General features: G+C 43.1%; 1 protein-coding gene across 12 annotated transcripts in view; it reads left to right on the top strand.

Annotated features, from left to right (window-relative positions):
- The window catches only part of KALRN (kalirin RhoGEF kinase), an 856,470-nt gene that overhangs the window by 752,051 nt on the left and 86,130 nt on the right, over nucleotides 1-18,289 (top strand). For 10 of the 12 annotated variants that reach the window (XR_014450786.1, XM_083153542.1, XM_083153547.1 and 7 more), the window contains 3 exons: nucleotides 2,654-2,839; nucleotides 8,356-8,527; nucleotides 14,040-14,278. Coding sequence is in view for 11 of the 12 variants with exons in the window: in XM_083153542.1 (XP_083009668.1) it covers nucleotides 2,654-2,839; nucleotides 8,356-8,527; nucleotides 14,040-14,278 (597 nt within the window). In the remaining variant the exon portion in view is untranslated. Of the gene's footprint in view, nucleotides 1-2,653; nucleotides 2,840-8,355; nucleotides 8,528-12,887; nucleotides 12,929-14,039; nucleotides 14,279-18,289 lie in introns of those variants that run through there. The other 2 variants (XM_083153550.1, XM_083153544.1) reach the window with 2 other exon arrangements.

Genomic DNA, 18,289 nt, shown 5'->3' on the forward strand with positions numbered 1-18,289 from the left:
AGAGGAGAAGAGCTGCAGCTGCTGCTGTCACTTAAGGGGAGGGGGCCTGGGGCCCCCACTGGGCCCTCCCATCAGACTTTGGCCTGGGTAATTTGTATCCCTTACTCCGATTAATAAAATTATATGCAGCATGCCTATATTCTGTGTGCGACTGTGGCTGTACCTGCATACGGAATGCTATGTTACAGAGATTTCCATGAATACACTATTTAATATATCATTTTAATCAGCAGAAGCTGCTGATGCCCCTAAGCATTCCAAATGCCTAGTTTGCCTATGCCTAAGGCCGGCCCTGCTCTCACTCAAATGCACTTCAAGCACATCATTCAGCAAATTACACAAATATATCACACTCACATATATTTTTACTTCTAATGGGGCGAAGCCCCTCACGACGGTGTGAAGAGCACCCGGAGGGCGCGATGAATCACCTAGTGTGTATATATATATATATATATATATATACTGTATATACAACCAAAGTTCCCAATGCGCAAAAAGTCCACAGATTACCACAGTCTGAGTGGTCACAGACACCTTGAAAATGTAGTGCAGCCTTTCCTCCTATGGGTTAACAGTCTCAAGTCACCGAACGGATTTACATGGAAAAGAGATGGAGAAGGCGCACACCATGAGTAAATTATATAACAACACTTTACTTAAAAATAAAGGCTCACGTACATAGAAGTTTTAAAACATGAACATAGTCATCGTCACCAGTGCAAGTACATCGGTAACCGGCATCCAGGCCAACACAGGTCAACAGCAATGTGTCACCACAATTCACAGACCAGACCACCGGATCTCCAGCGTAACTGCACACATGCCATCAACTCGTTTTTTCACGTAAGGACTTCGTCAGGAGGTGTGTCTTTAGAGCATCATAGGTGAGTATAAATAGCTAGTTTAAATTGCTATCAGCTGTATCTAATCCTTTATCATTCAGCTGCTGATGTATTCGCTACCTAGCTGATTCAGTGCATATTGCAATAAGCCGGCATTAATTAAACACCGCAATACAGACCATAAATCATTTATATCGTATTTAAAATTGCACGTAAGTGCTTAACAAACAAACAAACAAAAAATAATCTGCATACATGTTATAATTTATAATACACAATTTGACAATACATGATTAAATATACCAAAAATAAGTTTTGTCTACTTATTGCGCTTCACCTATAGGTTGCAGCTATTTCTAAACACCCGGAACTTTCACCAAGCACCGAAAATATTCACAGACAATTTTAAAAATGTGTTCTAAAATTAAGCGCCACCCACATGTTAATCAAACAATGTGGAAATAGGTTATGAAGAAAAAACACTTTCCTCCCACGAATTTCTGTTTCCTTTGATTATTTTGTCCTTATCCTGAAAGAACTTTAAAGAAACAAAAAATAGTGCAATATTGTCTGTATCAGATTGAATTTTTATTCAGTCAAGTTCACACTCACATGTGCCTTCACTTAAATAAGCATATCATTCCATCAGTAATTTTTTAATCCAACATTGACAGAACACTCTATTTGAAATTCACCCAGATATTGCTATCTATATATGTGTGTGTGTGTGTGTGTGTGTGTGTGTGTGTGTGTGTATGTATATGTATGTATGTATGTGTATATATATATATATATATATATATATATATATATATATGAGTTTTTGAAAGGAGGGCACTCACCAATTCGCAGATAAAAATTTTCTTTTTATTCAGTTCATTAAAATATTGAACTCAAGTAGTTGTCATCAACGTTTCGGTCCACATTTCAGACCTTCATCAGGACAAACATCAGGGCAACAAGAGATCTTACTCCAACAGAGTCAGGTCTCTGTTGGAGTAAGATCTCTTGTTGCCCTGATGTTTGTCCTGATGAAGGTCTGAAATGCGGACCGAAACGTTGATGACAACTACTTGAGTTCAATATTTTAATGAACTGAATAAAAAGAAAAATTTTATCTGCGAATTGGTGAGTGCCCTCCTTTCAAAAACTCTATTTGATGGTCCTGTGCCTTGGAGTGAGCACAACTGTGATGACCCAATGAATTGTGTGCGGATTCCAAAAATACATATATATATATATATATATATTTATACTGTATATGTCTGTGTGACAGTCCGGCACTCCACTGTCTGCTGTCGCCTGCTCTGGTGCCCTATGTGAAAACAATAGGTAGGGTGATAGGCAGCGGCACTCAGGAGAATTTTCTTCAAAATAACAAATGTTGGTTTATTAACAAAACCATGTCATCTCAGTGGTCCGACGATCAAGGTGAGAAAACGGGAATTTATGTCTCCAAAACGTTGGACCACTGAGATATATATTGCAGATTATTCAGTCCAGCACTCTCCTCAATGTATATAATATACGTAGGTGACTCCTGGCACTATTTGTATGGTCCTGTAGAAAGCATACAGCGGCACTCCACGATTTAGGTGCAAAATAAACTTTATAATAAACCGACGTTTCGGGGTATAGTGATCCCTTTTTCAAGTTATAAGGTGCAAACAAACAATGTGCAAACATAACAATTAAATACCAAATACTCAATTGACTACTCACAGCGTCACTGTACTATACTGCGCTATATTTAATCACTAGCAATGTTAGATTTTCCACTTTCTTTATAACAGTATGTTCTTCTCCAGGGAAAGCTGACAGCCCAGGGAAAACTGCTCCAACAAGACACATTCTATGTTACTGAGCAGGAGTCAGGTCTCCAGTCTCGACCTAAAGAAAGGCGGGTTTTCCTGTTTGAACAGATTGTCATCTTAAGTGAACTTCTCCGGAAAGGTTCCTCCACCCCAGGATACATGTTTAAAAGAGGTATCAAGGTGAGACATACAAATTGTTATCTTCTCAAGGTCCTTTACCCAGGTTTTTTGGTAAATAACCTTAACCATTGAGTAATAGATGGGCAACCCTTCCCTAGGGAGATGGAAGCAATATTTTTCTAAAGTGTTGAACAGGCAATAATTTCCCTATGGTTATGGGCAAGCATTTATTTTGTTCCAAGCAATGGGCCAAAGAGTGCTCCTTTAACTCAAGTGATGGACAGGCAAAAAAAACTCATTGTTTTGAGTGATTTGGATGGGTAAGTTTTTTTTTGCCTCGATCAATGGATTAGTGAGCACATTTTTCCTTAGTGCTTCGCATTGCTCAGATTTTTGATAGATTAGGTGAGGATTCCTTTCCAAGTGTTGAGAGGCTGGAAAGTGTTTTTTCCATCAAATGATGCACTCCTATTTGTCAGACCAATACACTGTTCCCTCCAGTGAGCTTTTTTTTCTTTCTGGCAATGGACAGGAGAAGCGCTCTTTTCGTGTGTGATTGACTGGCAAGTACTGTACATTCCCTTGGCAGAACATGCCTTTAATGCTTTTTAAATGCTGCTGCTAGGCTGATCTTCCTAACAAGGTGTTCTTTGTCTGCTGATCCGCTCTGCCAATCCCTCCATTGGTTACTTGTGTTTTACCGTATTCAATTTAAAATACTTCTACTTGCATATAAAGCTATTAACCATACTGCACCAGCAAATATCTATTTATTTAATTTCAAAATATCTCCCAACTCGTCCACTCTCCTCTGCACAAGATTTGCTTCTCTCTTCTGCACGGCATGGATCACCAGCTCCTATTCACTATTACACGACTTTCATCAGGCTGCTCCCATCCTATGGAATGCCCTTCCACGCACAATTAGACTTTCTACTAGCCTCCAAACCTTCAAACGTTCCCTGAAAACTCACCTCTTCAGGCAAGCCTATCATATTGAAGTTCCACACTCATAACCCTTTGAGGCACTTATGTATTATATCTCATTTGTTCTGAATTTGCAACTTTGTGGGACTGCTATGCTATTACTGGTGCCTGTCCTTGTGTTTCCCTCCTATGTCACTATACCCTATAGATTGTAAGCTTGCAGTAGGGCTCTCTTACCTCCAAGTTTGTTACCCAGTTTGTTTTATCACTGACTACAATTGTAAAGTGCAACAGAATCTGCTGCGCTATATAAGAAACTGTAAATAAATACATGATAGATGGGAGCACTATTTCCTTGGTTCATGCATGGCAGTGCGCTCCTTTTCCTTGGACAATGGACACATGAATGCTCTTTTTCCTTGCAAAACAACTACTTATTTTTCCTTGTGAGATGTAGGGCTGTGCATTTGCTTTCCTTGGCCAATGGAAGGCAAGTGCTTCATTTCTTTCTGGATGATGGGGTGCATGAGTGTCTCATACGCACACGCGTCCCATTCTCAGCGGATGGCGCATCAAGATGGCAGGACACTGTACACTGTCTTGATGAATGAAAACAGCTCCATCTGCACAAAGCTTGAACATAGTTTTCAAAATAAATTACTGGGACATTCTGGCGATCCCCGGTGCTAAACGAGAGGTGCTCCATCTGTATGCAATGATACTATAGTGAGAGTTACTGTATAATCATACAAATAACTATTCGGATCTATTCCTTTGTTATTAAGTTTACAAATATTATCCATGTTTTTGTTCGTGTACATACGACTATATACCCATATTCTAGAGGTGATCACCGCCACAGTTTGTCCCTATGCCTTCCAATAGCAGACGTTTTACTTTTTTGCTTTAATTGATGTTCTATTTCTGTTATGCCAACACTTTTTTTCTTTCTCTGTCTTTCTATATTCTCTCTTTCTCTGTTGACTCTTTGTCATTTTTCTGATATCAGTGACCTTTCCCCTTGGAATAAACTGCATGATTCGTCACTCTGGTATATAGGTCTGTTACAGTTCGCGTCCTCCACTTTCCCAATGTACTCTCCCAATGTCCCAAATGACCTCATTAGATATCAAGGTGTGTTCTTTTAATGATATCTCCTAAACTTGGTAATTACTACTTTCTCCAGGTATTTTGTAGAAATAACCACCTGTGTAAATCCCTTGGAGTAGCAATACTCCTCTCTTGCAAGTTGTCGGTCTCAGACATCTCTCACCATTATTTAATTTACATGTGTAAATATCTACATTCCTAATCAGAATTAGGTTTTTCACCTCTTGGAACAAATGAGAGAGGTTTTTTTTTAATGATTGGTGGGGATTTCAATTGGTCCTTATTCCCTGATATGGACTCTTCTTCTGGATTATCTCATCTTTTATCAAGAGATCACAGAAAGGCTGACAATAATTTACTTTTCTTACTTCCTTTTCTGCCCCACATGATATGTACTCCCGTATTGATTACATTTTTGTTGACCATAGGTATTTGCAATTTTTCCCTTTCAGTCAAATTAGCCGTATTTTCGTGGAATGACCATGCCCCGGTTTTTACCTACATCTGCCCTCCCAATGTACTTCCTTCCCATGGAAAAGGAGACTTAATGAACTCCTCTTACATGATTATCATTTTAAACTTGAGCTACAAAATCTATCACTGACTATCTCTCCCTCAACAATACCCCTAGTGTCTCTGCTATGGAAATCTGGGAGGCCGAGAAGTTCCTGGTTCAAAAAATAAATCAATAAATGTAGACACAATTCTATTTATGGGGTAACAAACTTGTTACCATGCTTTCTAGGTAACTACGGGCTCAAGGAGTACAATCCTATGTACATTCAGTGCATGATTTTACTGGGATTATGGCTCATACTTGATATTGTGGGGTTTTACCCTGAAACTCTAGAAGCTCACATTACAATAATCCCCAAGGATGGTATGGATCCCACCCAATTTGCTCGTTACTGTATATGCCTATCTCTCTATTGAATAATGTAGGTTTTGTCAAAGGACGACAAACCAAAGAAAATATAAAATAACTGACTTTATTCATCATGTCAAGGGGTTGAACCAGCATGTGTTTTTTCATCCACAGATGCAAAAAAGGCCTTTGATAGGCTGTTTAAGGAAGGTATTCTCCATAGTATGGGTTTGGGATTTTACTGCCTACTACATCGCATACTTGTTTTATATCGGTCTCCCTCTGCAAGGGTCTGGATTAAGACCCTTTTATGATACACAATGTCAAGGCTGCCCCCTATCATCCGTCATTTTTGTTTTGTGTATGGAAGCTTTAGCAAGGGCAATCCTGGCCAATAGAGATATTAGAGGTGTACTAGTAGGTGATTTCAATATAAATTGACTTTATTTGATGATGATCTCCTAGCCACACTATCTGAACCTGTGATTACTCTCCTTGTTCTTATGCAGGAATTTCACAGATTTAGTCTTGTTTCTAATTTTAAAATGAACTATACAAAATCAGTTGCCCTTAATATCTCTACCCCTGGAAACATTGTGGAAAATCTCAGGGATCCCTTCCAGTTCCTTGGTCATCTCTCTCATATCAAATATATGGGAATACTGTGCTTTCCCACCCCGTCTTCGGCGGACACCGAAAGAAATAAAATTCAGCTTCAACTTAGCCAGGAAGGGCCCAACTTCAGTCCCGTGGCCCCAATGACTATTCCCCCCCCCCCTTCACAGACTCTCCCCACCTCCAACGCTGGCTCTCCTGTTGGCCGCAGCTCCAGCCATGCTGGCCGTGGTGTGCTGAAGGGTCTGATGGCCTGTTGAGCCCTTCCACTGCTGCCCTGCGAGTAGGAAAGTCAAGATGGCTGCCTAGGATCTGTGCCACCCAGCCAAAAATATGTTCCCCATGTCCGTGTTAACCACCACCCTCAACAGGACATAACTAGTGCATCTCTGTACGTGTCACATATATCTGTACTGTCACTGTTTACTTGTTACCTATCTGGCTGTTGCATAGCAATCCAAGTCCAATTCCTATTATACGCAAATAAAGCTGATTCTGATCACCTCGCATGGTACCGAGGGGATTCGGAGGTGGGGGGGGGGGGGCAGACGTTCGTCGGGGCAGTTTTTCAGCACTCGGTAACCAGCGATTTTCACTGCTTACCAGGTCAAGTTAAATCAGGCCCAAAGTCCTTTATCTTTTACGATTTTAAATCTGGTCTCTTATTTTAGGACACTGCAGGGTTTGAGCTGGTAGAGCTCGACTCTCCCAGGCAATTTTAATCCAAAGTCGCACTAGAGGAGGCATACAGCATCCTCATTTTTAATCTACTATTATGTAGTTCATATGGCCAGAACAGTTGCGGTGTCCAGATTCCTAGCCACTAAACAATGGACGCACATTGTAAGTCATGCCACTAATTTATCTCCCCCATCTTCCCTGGATCATTAAATTACCTCACATCTCACATTCTATGTTAGGAGTCAGGACCTACTCTTAAATGCTGGCAGAAATGTAGAAAGTGTGCTTTATTTAGCCCTGGAATCTCACTTTCTACACCACTCTTTGGTAAACCTGATTTCCCCCCTGGCCTCTCGAACTCTTCCCTGACAAATTGGTCCTCAGCTGCTGTTTCTCATATTTCTCATTTAATATCCAAAACTGGATTATACTCCTTCACAGATTTACGGCAGACTTTTTCCCTTTTATCCAGGTCATTATATGCTTACCTAAGATTTATGCACTATATCTCTCCTTTCACAATACCTCTCCTAGATGGACCCCTACCAAACATACACCAAATGTTCCCATCTATCTCTGAACTCTGTTGGCAAAGGGCTCCCCATTGCATATATGGTAGCTCTGACCAGAACTGGCTGACTATTGGGAACCAGTTAGGAGATTATCTATGTTAATTACTGGTGTCCATCTCTCAAATACTCCAGAGTTCTGGCTACTTAAATATATGGATATACCCATCTCTAAATTTAAAAGAAAATCACTACTCAGTCATTTGATAGGGCAACTACAGTATACCATGCTTTTGGCGATCCTCAACTTGTCCCCTATCTCTCGGTGGTTCCAAAGGAAAGACCGTTCTATGCTCATGGAAGATCTCATCTAAATCGACTCCTGCTGTTTTCAAAGCTACATGGTACACATGGTTGACTTTTAAGGAAAGCAATTGACTATGCTTCTTATGCTACCACAATCAACTTTTCCATAAACCTAAAAGACACAGACTCTCTCTGCTGTTCTTTTTTTTCCCTATTTTTGTAGCAAAATACAATGCTATATATATATCTCTTTGATATATTATTTTATATATACTTTTTTATTTATCGTTTATTATGGGACTTTAAATGTGACTTGATTTGATATTTATGACATCTGTTATTGTCCCTTTGGATTCACTTTTATTTTTCTACTTATTTATATAAAAAACTGATTGCGTAAAAAAAAAAAAAGAACACCAGTGTGTATCAAGTGATTATCACTAGATGGACATTATTATATGGTTAGAATATGTGGCAGAATGATTTTCTTGCAGAATTATCTAGTTTAGAGAATGTAGTGTGCATGGGTGTTGCAGTGTTAACTTACCATCCTTTTCTGACAGATGAATTACCTGGTCTTGGAAGAAAACATTGACAATGATCCCTGCAAGTTTGCTCTGATGAGCAGAGACACATCAGAAAGGGTCATACTCCAGGCCGCCAATTCTGAAATCAAACAATCCTGGGTGCAGGACATCAGTCAAGTGTTAGAAACACAGAGAGACTTCCTCAATGGTGAGTGAGCTGGAAGAACAAGAGGAATGAAGAAGTGTTGGGGTATTGGACAGAGAGCTTACCATAGGACAGTTACATAATGGGACTTGTAATATTATGGATCTATAGATTAAATGGGACTAGTCATATAATAGGATATAGGAAATATTAAGTTGACGATATCATTGACTATAGAATAAATGTGGATCCCCATTTGCTTGACAATAGTATTAAAGCGGCTGACCTTAACATGGAATATAGTATAAATTAGGATGAAGAAAATTACACAATGTTGCATAAATCGGACTATAAGGATAGATGGGAGCTTACCATATGATGGACTATTGGATAGATGGGTACTGACCATTTTGTGGGCTGTAGTATAAATGACACTGGCCATATGATGTATTATAGATGAAATGTCACCATGGGCAGGGGTAGCCAACTCCAGTCCTCAAGAGCTACGAACAGTTCACATTTTCCAGATCACCTAGCTTGTGCACAGTTGCACTCATTACTCACTGGCACATTTTAAAAGATCCACAGGTGCAGCTAATTACTTTATTTGTGATTCTATGAGTAAACCTGGAAAACACGCACTGTTGGTAGCTCTCGAGGACTGGAGTTGGCTACCCATGGGCTATAGAATAATTGGGGACTGACTATATTGTCAGCTATAGGGTAAATGTGAGCTGCCCATGTTGTGGAATATTAGATAAATGGAACCAACAATACAATGAACTATAGGATGAGTGGCACTGACGATTTGAAGTCCTATACAATAAATGGGAAAAATGATCCCGTCTAGCAGAACTATCACCTCTGCAAAGATTACATATGCTAGGGTGATGATGCCTTGCAGCTATAGTCATAATAGGACATAACCGATAATTTTACCAGACTTTACCAATCTCTCATAGTTTGTTTTAGACTTATGTTGCTTGGTACAGGTATGTACCAGTAAGGCACCTGGATTTTTTTGTCAGGGACATCCAACCAAGGTCTGATGGCATTTTGAAATAATGGGTAATGGAGTTATTTTGCTAAATAATATGACAGACTAAGGGGGGCAATTCTGACCTGTATTTTCAGGCACATAGGTGCTAATGACCATGTGCAGACCCCCACAGTGAGCACCTTCAGCTGTATTTTAAATCACCAAGGCACTCTCTGTCTGGTTGACATGCAGGGGGTGTTTTGGGTTGAAAACAGGACATTTAATGGGCATGCCAGCAAAAATGGTGAGTGTTCCCCTCTTGCTCGGGGCAGGCGGCTTCTCTTAGGCTGCGTGCAGAGGAAAGTAAAGAAAGTAACCATCAAATGATTTTTCCTCTGTGCGGGCACTTACAAATGGATCTGTAAGCGTGCACATCATCAGCTTGCAGTGTAGAGAGGGGATACGTGCCTTAGGTGGGGGTGGGGGGAATGTGTTTAGTAGCTAGACTCCGAATAAATGCAACCCAGGTCTGAATTTGAACTACCCCCTAAGTATCTGGTCCAGAGCGTTCATTTACTGTAGCATATAATAAGCATAAGTATCTTTTTCTGATGTACTTTTGAGTTATGAGAGGGAGGTGGCAGAGCAGCCCCCCTTTACAAAACATTTTTAATGTCAGAATATCGATTTACGAATTGAATTATAGGAACATGGGATTTTGAAATCTGTAATTCTTCAGCTACTGGTATTTTTCTCACTGAACATAAAACAGCAGTATTATTAATTACAATGGTTTTGCACACAAAATTATTGCCATTGTAAATTCCACAAGAAAAAAAAAATCTCAGTAAATTTAGTGAAACCTGTAAATGAGACCATATCCCCAGATATTTGCTTAGGGATCTCAGGTGCCACTGTCAAATGCATTCTTCTGACAGTCAGAAACCCAATGGTAAGTACAGGATCAGGATCCCTCATCCAAAATGCTGGGGACCACAAGCATTTTGGATAAGGGTTTTTTGCTGATTTTGTAAATAGGTTTTTTTTTCATACTTACTTGCCCCGATGGTCCTCTGATGTCCAAGGTGTCCCCAGGCATCCACGGTGGCCTTCTGAATCCTCTTCAGCAGCCTCTCCTGTCCCAGGGGTGCATTGCTCAAGTGCGTGGGTGCGCTGGTGACATCATGCAATGCATCATTGGGACAGAGGATGCCGTTGAAGAGGATTCCGATGGCCGCCGTGGACACTGGGGGACGAGGTAAGTATTAAACAAGAGGTGTGTGGGGGGGGGGACAAAACAAAAATCAAATATTCTGAGAAACCACAGTTTTCAGAATTTTTTTTTTTGGGAATATACGGATAAGGGAGACTCAACCTGTACTGTGGTTACGGTTAGGTTAGGATTAGGCTGTGAGAGTTGCTGGCATGGTTAGTGTTAGGTTGTTGGGGGCAGGGTTAGGGGTAGGGTTAAAATACATACCAAGATCTGTGTTGCCACTGTTTGTATAACAGACTGTAGAATATTTAAATCACAATTACATAGATTATACGTAAATCATTATTATCGTTGGCAGTAGCCTTTTAAAGTGCATCACAGAGAGAAGAAGCTAGGGTACTTGTTTCCTAGCACGGCCACAATCGTAAGTAATCGTGTCCCTTAATTAAGGGACACGATTACCCCGATGGACCCGATTTCTTTTGAAATCAGGTCCATTTTGCCGGCTAGGAAACAAAAATCGGGTGCATCGCGTCGGTCGGGACCATTAACATTGGTCCCGACGCGACCGACGCGATGCCCCCGATATTTCTATTGACTTCAATGTTAAAAAAAATTTTAACATTGAAATCTTGTCGGGAAGTTAAAATATCGGGGGCATCGCGTCGGTCGGGACCATTAACATTGGTCCCGACGCGATGCGACGCGATGCACCCGATTTTTGCATAGGATTCAATGTTAAAAAATTTTTTAACATTGAAATGGTGTAAAAATGTCAAAAAATGTGAAATGGGTCAATATGACCCATTTCACATTATAAATGTCCCCGTCGTCGCCCCACGATACACGCCAACCCGAAGCGTGGCGAGCGCAGCGAGCCCGCGAGGGGCGGCGGTACGCGTCCTCCGACCTTTTCATGCCCTACTATCCACTAGGGCGTGGAGTGAGAATAGAATAGTGTGGCGAGCGCAGCGAGCCACCGAGCCCGAAGCGTGGCGAGCGCAGCGAGCCCCGCGAGGGGACGCGGATATCTTCACAGTTATACGCGTCCCTTCGCGGGCTTCACAGGTGTCCGTGGCGACGCGGACAGCTGTGAAGCCCGCGAAGGGACGCGTTTACCTGTGAAGGTATCCGCGTCCCCTCGCGGGGCCCGCTGCGCTCGCCACGCTTCGGGCTCGGTGGCTCGCTGCGCTCGCCACACTATTCTATTCTCACTCCACGCCCTAGTGGATAGTAGGGCATGAAAAGGTCGGAGGACGCGTACCGCCGCCCCTCGCGGGCTCGCTGCGCTCGCCACGCTTCGGGTTGCCGTCTATCGTGGGGTGGGGTTTACGCGCTTGAATTTGGGGGGGTTGGGAATTTTTTTCATTCAATCCAATGTAAAATTGGGTCCCAGGGACCCAATTTACATTGGATTTAATGAAAAAATCGGGTGAAAAATCGGTCGGTCGCGTCGATCGCATCGCATGCGACCAAATCGCATGCGATGCGATCGACCCGATTTTTTTCAGCACGATCACCCCGATCTTAATCGGTGTGGCCGTGCTAGGAAACAAGTACCGAAGCTAGTAATGATTTATAGATTAAAAAATTTTAAATAATTATTTAAAATCTATCATAAAGGTGGATTTATATTTTAAAGCATGTTACTTGTAAAGATAATATATAATGATACACATGATTCTGAAGTGTGAGTAAAGCAAAAAGGAGAAAGTTAAGGCCCCCCATACACTGGGAAATTCAGCTGCAATTCCGGCTCTTTTCTTGCAATTGTGGTGATCAATCGCAGGAAAAGAGCCTAAATTGCAGGTAAATGACAGCGGGTCTGATGTTATGCGCGGTCCCCTGTGCATGGGACCGGACCTTCTGAGTCACCCCGGCAGGAGAAGCAATCTGCAGAATAACTTCCAGCTCCAGGCAGGCTCGGCTGGGATTGCATGGGATATATACTGGGCGGCTCAAGGGAGCACAGTGTACAAGGGCCTTAACTTTGTAACTTGGCGTGTTGCACTGTGAATCAGATTTCCAGTAACAATTTCAGAGAGATTTAGATTTGAGGAGGGGCGTGTCCATTACAATGCAAAAATAGCACTCATGGGCAACATGCAAAAGCAGCCATTGTTTACTCTGCATGCAAACAAAATAAATGTATTTGCACCGTTTGTATTGCAACATGTTTTTGTACAGTTGTACAGTTACTTGCTCTTTTTGTTTAACTCCCAACTTAGAATCAGGCCCAATATCGGGTGAACAGCTGATGATTGTATAGGTGTGTATGTAGTACCGATGCAGGAATGATAGCTAATAAAAAATTTATAATGCTCCTGCAATAGTTGGGATCAGGATATTGAATCTTTTATGTTGCACAGCGAACCTCCTGATCCAATAGAGGTGCCATGTGTGACCGTGTCACCTTCACTCCTGACTCTGCTGCTGCCGCTTTTCACAGGATGTCATGCTGGGTACACTGCTCGGCTAATCGGCAATTAACCCAATCAGCCAAGGGTCGGGAATGTGTAAACCAGTGGTTCACAAATTTCTTTACCTAGACAATTTGGGGTGCTACAAGGCTCTTGTGAGAGTGCCCTGGGTTGGTGGTTCAGGATCAAATTAAATTGTTTATGGTCAAAATTATAGGCTGGCGGCTGCCACTCAGTGCTGGCGGCTGCCACTCATGAAACGTGAACAATTAGAAGCACAATTGTTCACAGCACATAACTGAAACTTAGGATGACAGGTAGGCACAATTTACTTAAATTAATATTTTTTCCCCAAAACCTTTATACTAGGGGATCCTTGAAAAAAATCCTTATGGAGCCATGATTCAAAAAAGTTTGGGAACCACTGGGGTATACCCAGCTTTACCCTTTGAGCTGCATGTTGTCCACCAGAGGGCAATTTCTACCACATTCTGTATTTAGAACCTCTGTGACTGTGATTGTACCATGTTCTGCATGGAAAAATTAGCATTTGAAGTGTTATCATGTTTTCCTCTTGTGGTATCACCTATATTGTTAACTCTGTGCTTCCTTCCTTTCTATGGCTGCACCTGTCCCCTCCTCCCAGTAAGTCCTGCTCTTCTCATCTACAAACTGTCTGACTCATGGGTGTATAATACTTTACATCTCTACCTAATGTATAGCCTCACATATACTGAATGCATAATGTGTGGGTTACAAAATAATAAAATTACATTACAGGACCTTTTACAGTCCAAATGGAATGAATTTCCCACTTATAAAATGTCTTTGTTATCTACTTACAACACAATTTAATTTTAATAAAATACCTTGCCAGACAGTTAAATTATTAAATATGTTATTCATAAGCTGACATATATGCCTTTGTGGTGATAACGTTTTTGTCTGTTCCATATCCAGCTTTGCAATCGCCAATAGAATATCAGCGGAAGGAAAGTAATGCAGCCATAAACAAGCCCCAGATAAGCCGTGCACCCACTCCCTGCAACAGACCTCTCTCCACCACACCCATCAGCTCCGAAAAGTATGTCAACCTCCCCACCCGGATCCAGTCTTTACCACAAAAAAAAATAACTACCTCCAATGGCAGCCCAGGGTATGAACTGTACCAGCTGCCAGAAAAGTACGACTTGAGCCAGGTAATCCATGTGCCAATTAAGTCATCTACAGTATGTGATGCACAATGTCACTTTCATTTAATCACTGAGACTCCATATGATTTTATCAATCAACACAACTGTCATCAATCTGTAAGCAAAATAATGTAATTCATCATATTTCTCTTTAACCCCAAATGTCATTTAATGCAATGAAGTACATGCAGTGTGACATACCTGATTGAGTGAGCTGTCCGGTCCTTTTATTTGCCATAAATGTGTCTGTGTTGCAACACAATATAGCTAGGATGCACAAGAAGACTGTGCTTCTTCATTTAATTTATGACTCAGAGAGTCTGTACAGTATATGGAGCACAACAAAACTTGAATTGGGGAAAAAAGCGGTGGTTTATACAGTATACATATGTAAAGGGGGGAATTGTTATCGTGCCTAGGCTATTGATCTTATTTCAAGCACTTAACAATCTAATAAAGCTGGGTACACATATATACAATTGTCGGGCCATTCTTTCGTTCTGGGTCGGACAGCCGTTCAATTGTATATGTGTGTACGCTGTCCCGTACGAGCGATAAACGGCAAAAAACGGCCTTGACCAACCATACTCGGTCGGTCGACGGTTCTTTGCTGTTTAATTTTCATCTGACAAGACGGCCTCATATCGGTACAAAAGTGCAGTGTGTACGCACGTTCGACCAATATGCTGCCATCCTTGCGACTATACTGCCAAAGCTGGAACGCCTATGTGGGCGGTCCATAGCTGCAGCATCTCTGGCAGGGTGACTAAAAAAAAACAAAAAACGGCGTGGGGCCCCCCCCCCACAGCCATAACCAGCACCAGGCTGAAAGAGCCGGGGCTGGTATTAAAAAGTCAGGAAACCCAACAAATAGGGCTTCGCTGAATTTTTAAAACCAGCCCCAGGCTCCAGGTCCGGGGCTGGTTCCCAAAATACGGGGGACAAAATGACTAGGAGTCCCCCAGTATTTTAAGAACCAGCCCCAGGCCAAACCAGCCAGCAGGGTAATGCCACAGCCGGGGGACACTTATTATATAAGGTCCCGCGGCCAAAGCATTCAGCCCTCTGACCGGTCAGTCTGGCCTGGGGGAGTGGGGACCCCCCCCAATAAAGGGGTCCCCCCCTCCAGGACTTACCTGACAAGGCTAAAGCCTGGTGCTGTCCCCGGTGGCCCTGTGCGGTGGCCACCGGGCTGATCATTGTGTAAAAAAATTGAATAACAACTATTGCTTTTTCCTGTGGAACTATGAATCCCAGCAAGCCTCCCCCGCATGCTGGGACTAATGTGTCAGTGTGTATTTATTTAACTTTTTTTTTTTCTGTGGAACTACAAGTGCCAGCGGGCCCTTTAATGCCCCGCATACTGGGACTTGTGGTTCTCCAAGTCCCAGCATGCGGGGGAGGCTTGCTGGGACTCATAGTTCCACAGGAAAAAATAATAGTTTTTATTCTATTTTTTTTACACAATGATCAGCCTGGTGGTCACCGGGGACAGCACCAGGCTTCAGCCTGGTCAGGTAAGTCCTGGAGGGGGGGGACCACTTTATTGGGGGGGTCCCACTCCCCCAGGACCCCTGGCCAGGCTGAGCGGTCAGAGGGCTGAATGCTTTGGCCGCGGGACCTTATATAATAAGTGTCCCCCGGCTGTGGCATTACCCTGCTGGCTGGTTTGGCCTGGGGCTGGTTTTTAAAATACGGGGGACCCCTAGTCATTTTGTCCCCCGTATTTTGGGAACCAGCCCCGGACCTGGAGCCTGGGGCTGGTTTTAAAAAATCAGCGAAGCCCTATTTGTCGGGTTTCCTGATTTTTTTAATACCAGCCCCAGCCTTTTTTTAATAGGTAAAAGGGTGACAGCTATAATTATGCCCTAACCCAGCCCATTATGATAATTTCTCCTTCATACTTCATGGCAGCCATTACATTGGGTTCATCCCTCTCTCCTCTCCAATTAGACAGGTAGTTTTTTCCCCTAGGATCCAGCCCCTCCTCTATATAATCTGGCACCTCCCCATAGACCGTAGTCTTTTTCCTGTCTCCTTCTGTCTGTGACAGGTAGTCAGTTAGAGTTATTTATTTATTTATTTTTTACCCGATAGGCTGGTTATGCTATCGGAGACCTGGGCGGTAGGGCTGGCGGTGCCTTAAGCCTAAAGTGTGTCCGGGGGCCGGTGGCAAGGACATTATGGAAACCCACAGCCTCCCTCCCCGCCGAGTTTATGTGAGTATCACCTATCCGGCGTCTCCTGCGTGGTCTCCCGGTGTCCAGGTACAGGCGGCGTGCGGCTGAGTAACGCTGAGCTTCCCTGGCAATCTAGGACTCGGGTGCCGTCAGGGGCACGCGCGTCACTTCCGGCGGATGCACGTGGCGTGCGGGTCACGGCCGCGTGTGTTCCAGCTACGCGGAAGTGCGCGCCAGGCTGGCGCCGGCGGGAGAGAGGGGAACGCTGGCTGCTGAGGCAGCGGGTATTTAAAAGGCGCCTGGTCGGTGTTACAGGCGCGAGGCGATACGGCTGCAGAGTCAATTTGGATTTATCAAGCCAGGATTGTTGCCATGGAGGATGCCTCTCAGAAGGGTGTTACACCGCCGCCCAGGTAAGTCCTCTTACAGAGGACACGCTGTTAGAAGCATGCCATTTGTCAGTCAGATAGTTAGTATCTTTTGCTTTTGTTTTGTAGTGTGCCAGTGCCCAGAAAGAAAGTGGCTAAAACTAAGAATACCAAAGTCTGTCCAGGATGTGATAGAGCCTTTGTTGGAGAGACAGTGCTATGTTTAGAGTGTCTCACAAAAAAGGATGTCGGAATGAATATATCAGCCCAATTAGCTGAGATGAGAGACTGGATGAAGAAAAACTTTATTTCCAAAGAGGAGTATGCAGGGAATAAGAGGTCCAGGTCCCAGACTAGCCTTGATAAGGATGACGGGGATGTGTCTGTGCATGATGATATAGACAAGGAGGAGTCTGGTGGCTCATCAGCTGAGTCAGGCGAAGTATTGGAGGACGAGCGTCTATTTAATGTGGAGTTGGTGGAAGCAGTGCTTAAAAATCTTTATAGGACACTTAACTATAAACAGCCTGCAAAGTCTGAATTTGACGCATTGTTTGAGGATCGTTCCAAAAAAGGGAGATCTTTTCCAGTACATAAAGTTGTGAAGGATATCCTAGCTAAAGAGTGGCAAGGTGTCGACAAGAGAGTGGGGTCGACTAAGAGAATTCAAAAAATGTTTCCCATTGAGGATGAAGAATTCATAAAGTGGTGTAATATACCTAAAGTCGACGCAGCAGTGTCAGAAGTGACGACTCGTACTACCATTCCCCTTGAGGATGGTGCGTCACTGAGAGACGCAATGGATAAAAAAATGGAGAGTGCTTTAAAGAGATTGCATATCTCTGCCTCAGTCTCGCTAAAATCAGGAGTCGCCATGGCCTCCCTTTCTCGGGCACTCAGGATTTGGTGTTCTGCATTGCAGGAAGACATACAGGAAAAGGTTTCCCGTGATCAAATTTGCAAGAGTCTTACCCAGGTTCAGCTGGCGGTAGACTATATGTGCGAGGCCTCCCTAGATGGTCTGGACTTTGCAGCAAAATCCCTGACGTCAGGGTTGGTGGCTCGTAGGGCTTTATGGCTTAAGTCATGGGCAGCAGATTCCCATTCAAAGAACAAGCTAGCGACGTTGCCCTATGAGGGTGCTTTCCTTTTCGGCAGTCGTTTGGATCAGATGATTCAAAGAATGTCAGGTGGTAAATCAGTCAGATTACCACAGGACAGAAGAGGGAGGTTTTTCTCATATTCTTCCAGACAAGCGTATAGACAGGCCAAGTCCTACAGGCCGGGCAGGTCTGTCCGGGACAGATATGCCCAGGGGACGTCCAGAGCCTTTTTTCGGCAATACGTCAAGAAAAGAGGTGAAAGTTCGGGAGCCACACAGAAACAGTGACGGTGGTCCCATGGTGGAGCAGGCCCAGGTAGCGGGAAGGCTGTTGGGCTTTGCTCGCATCTGGGAACAAACCGTCCGA

The sequence above is a fragment of the Crinia signifera genome, chromosome 7, assembly GCF_055691185.1.
Source record: "Crinia signifera chromosome 7, ASM5569118v1, whole genome shotgun sequence".
NCBI classification, from domain to species: Eukaryota; Metazoa; Chordata; class Amphibia; order Anura; family Myobatrachidae; genus Crinia; species Crinia signifera.